Below are 12,068 nucleotides of genomic sequence, written 5' to 3' on the forward strand. Positions count from 1 at the left end.
TTTGGGTTTGTTTTGGTTTTGTTTTGGTTTGGTTTTTTTTTTCCATTTTTCCAGCCTATTAACACTGCATTTGTTTATGGGGGAGAATGTGCTTTCACTCTTGCCTATCATCTAGCTATTACTGAATTCCGTAAGAGGGAGGCAGCTGTGGGGCTGGAGCTGCTGATGGGAACACTCTGGCCCATAGACACCAGGGGAGATGTAGGTGACTCTCCTTGTAAGAAAATGTTGCTCTGGCCTCCAGACAGCTGGAGCATCGCAGCAGGGCCCTGACTGAGGCCTGGCCCTGGCAGGGTGCAATACTAGCGCTGCTCTCCTCTCTCCTCACCTGCCTACACGTCGTGGACCGGACGGCTCAGTGCTGGGTTCAGCTACAGGGGATGGGCCATGTTGCTCTGGGTGTTTCCTCTCCACCCCAGGCAGCTTCTTGCCCCATGGCCCCTCATAACATCACTCCCTACCTCGCTCGGGTACAGCGGTCTAAATGAGAGCAGAGCTTCCCTCAGAAGCAATACAGGGTGCAATATAGCAATAAGTGTTTCTGTTAAGAAAACTCTTATTCCCGCTAAAGGTGAGGATTTTTTGCAGGTTGCCCTAGGCCCGCGGGGGTCGGGGGGGCGCACCCCCCCCCCCTTTCTCCCCGCCGCCGGCAGCTGCCCCCGGTCTGGCTGGTGCCGCCGGAGCGCAGACACCGTCCCACCGAGCGCCTCGTCGCTCGGGGAAGGCGCAGGCCCGGCCTGGCCGCCGCGGCGAGCTGCGCTCCAGCAGAGTCGCCGGCCTCACCGTCCGGGCGGCCGCGGCGGCGTTTGAGCCTTGGCGCGGCCCGTAGCCGGGACGCCTCACTCAGCCTCGACATGGCGGCGGCGCTGCGCGGGGGGTGGGAAGTTTCCGGGACGCCTGTTGAGGTGAGAGCGGGCCGGGGCCGGGGCCGGGGCCACTCCCACGGGCGGGAGGCACGGTGGGGCCTCTGTCCCCCGCGGCTCGGGCCGGGCCTGCCCCGGAGTCGTGTTCGTGGAGCAGGGCCCTGTCTCCGCGACGAGGCGGGGGCTCGGGCAACCGGGCGGCCTGGTGGACAGTCCCGGGGGAGAGCGGCCTCCCCGGGCAGGCCCGGGCCCTGGGCGGGGGCCGTCTGCACAGAGCTGCTTCCCGGGTCGGCGGGTAGTGGTCAGCGGCGTTGCCCCGGCAGCTTCGCGGCTGGCAGCGCCCGTTCCACAGAGTCAAATGCCCTTCTTAAACTTCCCGGGCCGGGCCGACAGCTGGTGCTTCGGCCGGGTGCTCTCCCTGTGGCTGACACCGGTAATCTGTACTGTGGGCTCAGTATTAACGTCTGAAAACTAACGGAGTTGTTCTTCTGAGGTTTAAGGCTACTGTACTAATGCGTTAGCTCATTACGGCTGTTTGTTTAAAAAAAAGACTCGCAGAGTTGCTTTTTTAAAAAAAATATGTGCTAAACTGGAAGAACAAAGCTGAAGGAAAGTGGGTCTGGTGTTTTAGATAGGCCTCAGCTGGACTTTAAATCAACTGCAGTTAAACTACTGAACCGTCTTGGGATTTTGGTTCTTTTTTCTACTTTCTTAGGTAAATTAGGGTAAAAATTACTTTGGGAATGGTGTTCCTTTACATACAGGAAAGCTCTTGGATAAGTTAGTCTCTAAATCTACTTAGACTCCAGGTTTTGCTTAAGATTGTGTTTGCAAAAGTTGACAGATACTTAAAAGTGGGTTTACACATTCTGCTTTGGAGCTAAGCGTGATTTGCTCAAATATGTAGCTCAAGTGTTGCAACTTGAAACTCCAAGGCCATTAGTTCAAAAAAGAAACAGAACTATCTGCCAACTTTGAACATTTTTTGGTCTAAACAGTCAAAATCTTAACAGAATTGAGTAACCAATAGCTATGTTTTAAAGAGCAAATGAGAACTGAAATTTCCTATTAAAAACGGCTGAATTGCTGCATTCCTTTTATTTAGTAATATCTGCCTGATGGGATACATTAATCATGAAAATGCTGCCTTTTCCTCTTTTTACCAAGAGGTTGACCATGTGTTTTGGTTAGAAAAAGACTAATGATTAATAGTGTGGTTCAGCAGTACATCTTTTTGCTAATTGGCTAGAAGATCAGGAAGAGGAGGTTGCATTCATGGTTGGAGCTGTCATTTTGTGAATACTTTGTGCTTGAGCGGACTTTGTGTCTTTCCACTGGGAACGGGCATGTTCCCCTGCCCCGGCACCCGGCGCAGCACATGGGGCAGCAGCAGAGGAGCTTCTCTTCCCTGTTTCTCACGATACAATGGCAGCAAAACTCCGTCTGCTTGGCACAAGCTGAACCAGTCAGAGTAGTTTTCTGTCAGAGTGGCTGCTTGCCTGCAGGGGAGTTTGCTAGTGCAGTGATCCCACCAGAAAATAATTTAGTGACAGTAGCAAGATTTTAAGCCAGATGTTAGGCGGGAGCTTCCGGCCTTTGCGAATGAGCCAGCCTGCTGACTTCCGTGAGGCCGTTGTCCCAGTGAATACGTACAGTGTTAGTCCCTTGACTTGGAGGGGTTCCAGAAGGGCTCAGGAATCGAGATAACAGGACAGAGTGGCAGATGGGCTTCAGTGTGGCAGTAGTTGTGCGTTAGTGTCGTGGGTTGGAAGGAGATGTGAAATCGTTCCTCTGTTCTTGATGATCTTAAAGGTCTTTTCCAACCTAAATGATTCTGTAATTCTATTCACGGTTTGAACGAGAGATAACTGGGAGGGTGGAGGGGCATGTGTAGGATTTGAAGTAAATGGCTCAAGTTGTCATACATGTATTCTGTTTCAATTAAACAGATTTTTAATGCTTAGTTCGTCCAAGTAATATCTGCAATGTTGTTAGGTATTTTGCATAATATGAAAATATATGTTAGCAAACTTATGTAATTTAAACAAAAGTAGTAGCATGTCTCTACATGAATTACTCAAGCTGGTTTTACAGTGGATGTCAGTCTTCAAATCAGCAAATCACTTTGTCTTTTGTTGTTCACTGGTTTAAAAAACAAGAATTTAAAAATCAAGCAAGAATAAAGTCTAAGTTTTGAGTTTCAGTCAAGATGTCCTTTCATACTTCCTGCCCAGCATTATAAACAAAAGCAGTAAGCTATAACCTAGCTCTGAGTGTTCTTGACACATTGGCTGCACTCTCGTACCATTAACTCTTTGGAAGTCTCTTCAAGATGGGTAATTAAAAAATGATAAAGGCTACATGTGAGTCTCCTTACTTGTTAGGGACTCTGCCCCTCACCTTTATAATCATACTCTTAGACAAACTTTTTGTTAATAACTTTAAAAACAAAAAGTTATACAAAAATATAAGTACTACATAGAATTTCAGTAAGTTCTAATTAAAGGAATTTGGATGACTGGTAGTTTTGGGGCTCTTTGTAATTTGTGATACTTGTTAAGAAAATTAGAGATGAAAAAATACTGATGTTGATTTTCTTGTTTCTGTGTTTTCTTGTGATCCACCTGTTATTTTCTGCCTTGTTTTCTCTGGAGGTATAGGGTCTGTTTTATTTGTTCAGTGACTCCTGGTTTAGAATTTCTAGGCACAAAAGGATCAAAAATCAGAAGTAGATGTGGTTCTTTTTACACATAGTTTCACAGAAAGCTTGTTCTCTGAGTAATTCTTGTCACTTACAACACATTTTGCATACAGAGCAGGTTTGTGGCTTCAAAGTACAAACCTTTTTTGCCTCTAACGAGAGCTCTGAACTATGCCTCTGACAACTTTGTGGTAAGTAGAAAAGTATAGAGATACAGTGAGATGGAGATTTTAGTGGAAATAGAATTTCCTCAACAACTATTCTGTTTCTAATGATAGCAATTAATAGTATTGTTTATATGTAAACTCAGTAAGTTTTAACACCAGTAGGATTGCAGTGGTCCTCGTGTTTCAAGACTGAGTTGAGACCAGGGAAACACTTATCCCCTAAGATACTAATGATCTCCAGTGAGAGGTCCCTAGCCACGTTTTCTTACAAAATTCCCCCTAAAAATACTACTATCTGTTCCTATACCATACTGAAAAGAAAACTGTGTCTATTAAATGGATCTGGGTCGGACAAGCTTATGTTTGAAATACAGTATTTATCCTGATTGTTTTGTTTGGTTTTGTGGGGAAAAAAGTGTCTTGTGGAGTGAAAATAAAGGTTTTGATTGTATATTGAGAAAAGTCTGAATTTTGTCTCTGAAAATGTTGCCTAATCAGTTGATGCATCTGTGTGTCCACCCTCCTCCTGCAAAATGGAGATAATGGTAATATCCTTTTTCATGATCTACTGTGGGTTTAAGCTCGTTAACTGATTACAAAGTTCTTTTTGTAAATCTTGTAGCTGTTTAACAGTAAGTAAAAAGAAGCTTTGCAAAGCATAGTGAAAAGGTTTAGTATAAAGTGAGAACTTACCAAATGTAATGGTGAAGTAAAACAATGTTTTAAAATAATATTAAAATAGTTTAGAAGGTAATGGATATCATAGGAATATTTTGGATATCCATAGATATCCAATATAGATACCCAGTGGAAGTTTTTTGTGGAAAAACTGCACAGGCCATGTTTGGTTTACCTTTTCCTCTTGCTCACATTATGAAATAAGATTTATGCAAACTCTATTTTATATTGGTTTTAATAATGACCCCAATTTGGATGACCGTTAGCAACACACTTGATGTTCATTATGTGGTTTTTGATTTAGAAGTTAAACTCCTTGGTGAGAAGGGATGTGTCATGTTTATGTAGTGTATGATTAAAAGGAATTATTTGTCACTAACACTTATTTTAATTCTTCTTCCAGGACTTCAGTGATTCTGGACCACTGTTATTGCAATGATATTACAAAAGGCAGCTATTGGTTTCTGTTTGTTGGATGAAACCCAAATATTTACTTTCAGTGAAGTGGGTAAAATCCCTTAACTGCAGTTTTCATGTGTAGGTCACTGCGTTACTGTGTTAGTCATTGTCTCTATGCAGCAATGACCAGGCTAGAAGAAGCAAACAGAGAAGCGAACATGCATTCGTCAGTCAGATACCTTGGCTATCTTGCCAGAATCAACTTACTGGTTGCCATTTGCATGGGCCTTTATGTCAGATGGGAAAAAACTGCAGATGCACTGATTTTGGTAATATTTATTTTGGGGCTCTTTGTTCTTGGAATTGCCAGCATACTGTACTACTATTTTTCAATGGAAACAGCAAGTCTGAGTCTCTCCAATCTTTGGTTTGGTTTTTTGCTTGGCCTTCTCTGCTTTCTTAATAATTCTGCCTTCAAAACAGATGTGAAAGAAGAAGCTACTAAATATTTACTCCTTTCTGCCATTGTTTTAAGGATATTATGTGCTTTGGTTGAGAGGATTTGTGGTTGTATCCATCATCGACCAACTCTGCTGACAACAGTTGAATTTTTGGAGCTAGTTGGATTTGCAATTGCCAGCACAACTATGCTGGTAGAAAAATCTATGAGCATTATTTTGTTGGTCATGGCTTTGGCCATGTTGATTATTGACTTACGTATGAAGTCTTTTTTGGCAATTCCAAATTTGGCAATTTTTGGAGCCATTGCATCCTTACTTTTTTTTCCATCACTGCAAATCCCCACAAACCCATTTGCCTTGGCATGTTTCTTCAGCTGCCTGATTTCAGATCCCCTTCTCGACGTTTACTTCAGTGGACTTTCAGTTACTGAACGATGGAAGCCCTACTTGTACCGTGGTAAAATTTGCAGAAGACTTTCTGTCATCTCAGTTGGAGTCATTGAATTAATCTTTTTCATTCTTGCAGCCTTTAAACTACGTGATTTGGATCTCTGGTATTTTGTGATACCTGGTTTTTCTATTTTTGGAATTTTCTGGATGATCTGTCATGTGATTTTTTTTATAACTCTTTGGGGATTTCACACAAAACTAAATGACTGTCACAAGGTATACTATACCCACCGTGCAGAAAACAACAGCCTTGCCAGAGTTATGGCATCCAAAGGAATGCGACACTTCTGTTTAATTTCGGAACAGCTAGTATTCTTCAGCCTTGTTGCAACTGCTGTTTTGGGGGCCGTTTCTTGGCAGGTAAATAATAATCTCTCTATCTCGATCTCCTTCTTGAGAATAGTCCTGAGAATTGTTGGTTCCTTAAAATTCCTGTGGCATTTGATGTTGTGCTGTGGCTCAGCAATTCAGAGTTGGAACCCTTGGCTTCACCAGTATGCTCTTCAAATTTAACACTTTGTGCTGCTGTGACTGTGGCCTGTTAAGGCAACTGGAACATACCAGCTTCTTTATGTGGGCAGAATGGAAAGAATTAATGCTTCTGGGGCAAAAGAATTGTGCCAAGTATTTCAAGTTTACCTGCTTACGAAATTATTTTGGTTTTGAACTCATTGTGCTATACGAGTACCTGCCCATATATATATATATGCCAGCCCCCTGAGCTGGAAGACAGGGATGTGGAGCAGAATGAAGCCCTCATAATCCAAGAGGAAATGGTTAGTGACCTGCTACACCACTTAGACACACACAAGTATTGGGGCCAGATGGGATCTACCAAGGGTACTGAGGTAGCTGGTGGAGGTGCTCACCAAGCCACTTTCCATCATTTATTGGCAGTCCTGGCTAATCAGGGAGGTCCCAGTTGACTGGAGGTTAGCCAATGTGATGCCCATCCACAAGAAGGGCCCGAAGGAGGATCTGGGGAACTACAGGCCTGTCAGTCTGACGTCAGTGCTGGGGAACGTTATGGAGCAGATCATCTTGAGTGCCATCATATGGCACATACAGGACAACCAGGTGATCAGGCCCCGCCAGCATGGGTTTATGAAAGGCAGGTCCTGCTTCATTAACCTGATCTCCTTCTATGATAAGGAGACCCGCTTAGTGGATGAGGGAAAGGCTGTGGATGTTGTCTACCTAGACTTTAGTAAAGCCTTTGACACCATTTCCCACAGCATTGTCCTGGAGAAACTGGCTGCTCATGGCTTGAACGGGTGTACTCTTCACTATGTAAACAACTGGCTGGATGGCCAAGCCCAAAGAGTTGTGGTGAATGGAGGTAAATCCAGTTGGTGGCTGGTCACAAGTGGTGTTCCCCAGGGCTCAGTATTGGGGCCAATTCTCTTTAATAGCTTTGTCAGTGACCTGGACAAGGGGATCAAGTACACCCTCAGTAAGTTTGCAGACAAGACCAAGTTGTGTGGGAGTGTTGATCTCCTTGAGGGTAGGAAGGCTCTGCAGAGGGATCTGGACAGGCTGGATCAGTGGGCCGAGGCCAACTGTATGAGGTTCACAAGGCTCAGTGCTGGGTCCTGCACTTGGGTCAAAACAACCCCATGCAACGCTACAGGCTTGGGGGAGAGTGGCTGGAAAGCTGCCTGGCAGAAAAGGACCTGGGGTTGTTGGTCAACAGCTGGCTGAGTATGAACCAGCAGTGTGCCCAGGTGGCCAAGAAGTCCAATAGCATCCTGGCTTGTATCAGAACTAGTGTGGCCAGCAGGACTAGGGAAGTGATTATCACCCTCTACTGGGCACTGGTGAGGCTGCACGTCGAGCACTGTGTTCAGTTTTGCGCCCCCCCACTACAAGAATGGTGTTGAGGTGCTGGAGCATGTCCAGAGAAGAGCAACAAAGCTGGTGAAGGGTCTAGAGCACATGTCTGATGAGGAGCAGCTGAGGGAACTGGGGTTGTTCAGCCTGGAGAAGAGGAGGCTGAGGGGAGACCTTATTGCTCTTTGCAACTACCTGAAAGGAGGTTGTACCCAGGTGGGTGTTGGTCGCGTCTCCCAAATAACAAGTGATAGGACAAGAGGAATTGGCCTCAGTTGTGGTGGGGAGGTTTAGATTGGATATTAGGAAAAATTTCTTCACCAGAAGGGTTATCAATCATTGGAACAGGCTGCCCAGGGAAGTGGTTGAGTCACTGTCCCTGGAGGTATTTAAAACACGCATAGATGTGGTGCTTAGGGACATGGTTTAGTGGTTGGACTTGATGATCTTAAAGGTCTTTTCCAACCTAAATAATTCTATGAAAATTTGTTTTCAAAGTAAATGACAGTGTTGAACCCTAGTAATGCTCACTAGATTGGGGGCTTTTCTTATGGACTATTTTAATTGAATCAAGGCAAATTTATGTTTTAAGAATGATTTTTTCATTAATTTTGCTTTGCATTTAATGGTGTTAGAGATCAACAGATAAACTGTGAAATTGTTATAGCATGTGCTCTAAATGTCTTATTTTCACGTCTGGTTATGCACTACATGGTATGTCCTCTGAAAGACTAGTTCTTAAAATCTCTCAGCATTCTTTGACTTTTCTTTCCATTTCTGAATTAAGGACATTGTCTTTTCTTTAGCAGAAAGCGTACATTTCTCTCAAAATGCTTGTTCGGTGCCTAAGTGCATTGTGTGGTGTCACAGTTGCAACAGGGTGAAAATGGAGTTTGCTGTCTATTTTCTTTTTAGTTGATCTGAAACCCAACAACAATTGTTTCTGCACCTGTGCATCTTTTAAATGAATTACATATATATAATAATATTACATAAAAATTATATATTATTTATGGCAGATCCAGCTTATAGAAATAACATAGTGTTTCCAACACGATTTGCTGCCCATTCCCATGGATTTTCTTAGATTAAATAACCTCCTGGATGAAAGGTGTTAAAGAACTTGGTGGAAAAGGAAATGGACAATTGTTTTGTGTGTTGGGTTTTTTGTTTGATTTGGTTTTGTATTTTTGTTTGTTTGTTTGAGGTTTTGGTTTGGGTTTTTTTTCATGAAGAGCACTGGAAGTTAACAGACAAGCCTGCGTAGTTTTGCATTTTCTCTGGAAAAGTATCAGCACACATAGCTATAGTGGAGGCTTGCAGAAAGGACAAAAGGAAGAAATAGAAGCAAAAAGAAGTAGAGAAGAAAAATCCCCAAACTGCGTTTACAGAAAGTGAAGGTACTAGTGCACTGAAAGAAATGGGAAGGTGGTTTGGGAGACAGAAATAATAAAGATGGAATATCAGCATGCTAATATTGATAACTTCCATACTTTTCCTTCTGAGACTTGTGTGCTTTTATCAAAATGTAATTTTTTAATTTTTATGTGCTAGATGACTGTTTTTCAGTAAAAGCAATTTTTTACCATCTCTGTCAAATAGTCTTATTAATTTCCTCTTTTAACATGCTGAGACACATTAGTTAATTGTTACATAGTTTTAAAATTACTTGGATGGAGTCACTCCACCTAGTTACACCTAAGAAAGCAGTCAGAACAAACAAAGCGCAGAAGTTGTCCAGATTGCCACCAGAGAGAGGCAGTTTCTCTTGGTGGAGCCCAGAACCTATCTGCAGGGACTTAACCACCGGGCTTGGACAGGATCTCCTGCTGTGGCCCTTCAGCGGAAGAGCTCCTCTCCCCATGCCATCTGTTTAAAGCACACAGGCACTTCCTCTAGAACTTGCTTCCTTACTGCAAGCTGTCTGTGTAAGCAAGGAGGATTGGATTCATACCCATCTTACTACTTTTTTCTCTTCACATTGATTGATAATTCATTGTCATTTTTTTCTGTCTCTGTCCTCTGCCCCAAAATAACTGCAGCTGTTACATGTCTGATAATTTTCAGGCCTCTCTAATTCTGAAAAAGTGTGGGTGTGCTGTGGAATGACTTGTGCAGGACCATTCACGAGAAGCAAACTGGCAATGTGTCTAAAATCTTAGTATTTGTTACTAGCTAATTTCAGTTTCTAGTGTTCTGTGTGTAAATAAGATAAGCCGTTGCTCATCACCTCTGTCTGATAGGTTGTGTATTTGCCTATTCAGTGGGAAAAAAGAGTAATTGTAGTGTCACAAGTGAAAGGCATCAGATTGACTACTTCTACTTGTCAGGAAATTCAGTTTATTATGATAATTTAGTTTTAGTAGATAATTACATTTACATTTCTTTTACTATATTTATATTTCTTTCATCATGTATTTGTAGTAACCAATTAGATTAAGAATGCAGTTGTCTCCAACTAAAATAATTTCTACTTCAGAAGATGTTGTGATGTTTGCCTTGCAGATCACTGTGCCTATTCCATCTGTTGTCAGAAAATGAAATACTGTATCAGACCTGGCCAGAACATAATTTAATAAATGGATGTATTGTTCATTATAGCAATTGCAGGATACTGTGGCCTTTTCTGTATTTTTCTGGATAGTGTCAGGTTTCAAAATAATTAGAAGTAAGAAAACAATGATGCATGAGCGCACAATTTACCATTTTGCAGGGCATTTGTTTTTTTCTAGAGTTTTAAGGAAACTAGTCTTTTTTCTTCTTTGTAGGGGGAATTCAAGGGCTCAAGACTCAACTTCAGAATCTATTGCTGGATTTTTGAGTCTACTGTTTCAGGAGGTCTAACAAGCTCGACAGTAATGCAGAAAATAAGCTTTTCCTGTGAATATGTACTTTCCTTATGGTGATTTATATGTATTGTAACAGTTAAAGAGACAAATCAGAGTGTTAGAGAACACTCTCTGCCTTTCGTCTTTAAAAAATAATAGTTATTGCTAAATACTTAATGGGTTGGGATTTCAGGATTTTGTTTCAGTTTGGTTTATTTTTAAGAAAACTTTGCTGCAGACAAACCAGTGACGTCAGTATGTGGCAGAAAGACATCTTACGGCTATATTAGATGCCTTTCCATGAAAACATCAGCTTAATGTTTATTAGTGGTCAAAAAAGCAAATTAAGTATTGGGTATTATTAGGAAAGGACTGGAGGTATCATTATGCCACTGTATAAATCCATAGCTTCCGTATTTTGAGTAACATTGCAATTCTTACTTGCCATCCTATAGATAAGAAAACAAGCAAAGCTTCGGAGAAGGGTGATGAAATTCATTATAGACATGAAACAGTTTATGTGGAGGGAATGGATAAACAAGGATGCTTCAGTCTGGAAAAGAGAAATCTAAGTGCAAGTATGATGAACATATAAAGTATTGTATATGATGTGAGAGAATGTAAACAGTAAGAGATAATAAATGAACAGTTCCAGTGCAAAAGTTGAGGGGATTCAAGTTGGCAAGGAGCAGGCTGGAGCCAGACAGGTGGGAATAACTGCTCATAGAGTGCTGAGTTAGCTCTGGGGCTATGTAGCGTGGCATGCTGTGTGTGCTGAGCAGTTGCAGAGGCTCAGGAGGAAGCTGGACAAGTTCATGTAAACAAATTCACTGAGGTTTACATACTATATGGAAACCACTGGTGGCTCAGGAAGTCCATTTGGCCACCTAGGAGACAAGACATCCTTCTAGATGGACTTTTGGTGCAGCCTAATACAGCTACTCTTACATCCTTGTATTATGGATTTTTTTACTTAAATTTTCAACATATTTTTTCCTTACATTCTTAGGAATGCTAAGTATTCCTCAGTCACCAGTTCCTGAAAATGTGTTTGATCTTTTAAAAATCATTTAAAACATTTTTCATACGTGCAAGATGAGAGTTTTCTTTGCAACTTCAGTTTGGGATTTATGTAGTCGTAAGTAGTCGTAATTAGTAAGTGCTAATTATATTTGAAATCTGCTAAGTGTCGCCTGGAAGGTGAAGCATTTTTTATTTATACCTTTCCTCACTCTGAACATGTACTGAAAGCTTGTTTAATGATACTGCATTTGATAAGAGAGGTGGCTTGAAATCACTTCATGGTCTGCCATTTGACCTATATAATGAATAGAATTGCCTAAAAACCTGAGCCTTGGAAAGGTACCTCCTAACAGTCAGCTGTAAATAATTAGCTCTAGCATGTAAAAAGTCTAGCTCAGCTGTCTGTGTGAGGTTACAGCCAGAAACGGGGTGGTGGAAGGGAGGGAAAGTTTCACGGAAAACTTACAGGCTCATTGCGTATGCCCTTTTAACGATTTTAATAGCTGTAATATCTGTGCATCATATAAATCTCAAGTGTATGAAAGGTCAAGACCTAAAGAGACAGTTGTCTGCTAATTGGTGGCTAGAAGTATCCTATTTGATTAAAATTGTCAGAAAAATATCAAATCTCCTTTTGTGGAAGGGCCTTTAAAGTGAGGTCAATTAGC

The 12,068-nt window shown here is 42.0% G+C and overlaps 1 protein-coding gene across 2 annotated transcripts in view; it reads left to right on the top strand.

Annotated features, from left to right (window-relative positions):
• Positions 1–649: 649 nt before the first annotated feature.
• Positions 650–12,068, top strand: part of TMEM168 (transmembrane protein 168) — a 30,282-nt gene continuing 18,863 nt past the window's right edge. Inside the window, exons 1-2 of one of the 2 annotated variants that reach the window (XM_075744117.1) lie at positions 650–905; positions 4,813–6,079. In XM_075744117.1, coding sequence (XP_075600232.1) covers positions 4,943–6,079 — 1,137 coding nt within the window. In that variant the 5' untranslated portion in view covers positions 650–905; positions 4,813–4,942. Of the gene's footprint in view, positions 906–1,013; positions 1,297–4,812; positions 6,080–12,068 lie in introns of those variants that run through there. The other variant, XM_075744110.1, reaches the window with a different exon arrangement.

This window comes from Balearica regulorum, chromosome 1 (genome assembly GCF_011004875.1).
Source record: "Balearica regulorum gibbericeps isolate bBalReg1 chromosome 1, bBalReg1.pri, whole genome shotgun sequence".
In the NCBI taxonomy this organism is placed as follows: domain Eukaryota; kingdom Metazoa; phylum Chordata; class Aves; order Gruiformes; family Gruidae; genus Balearica; species Balearica regulorum.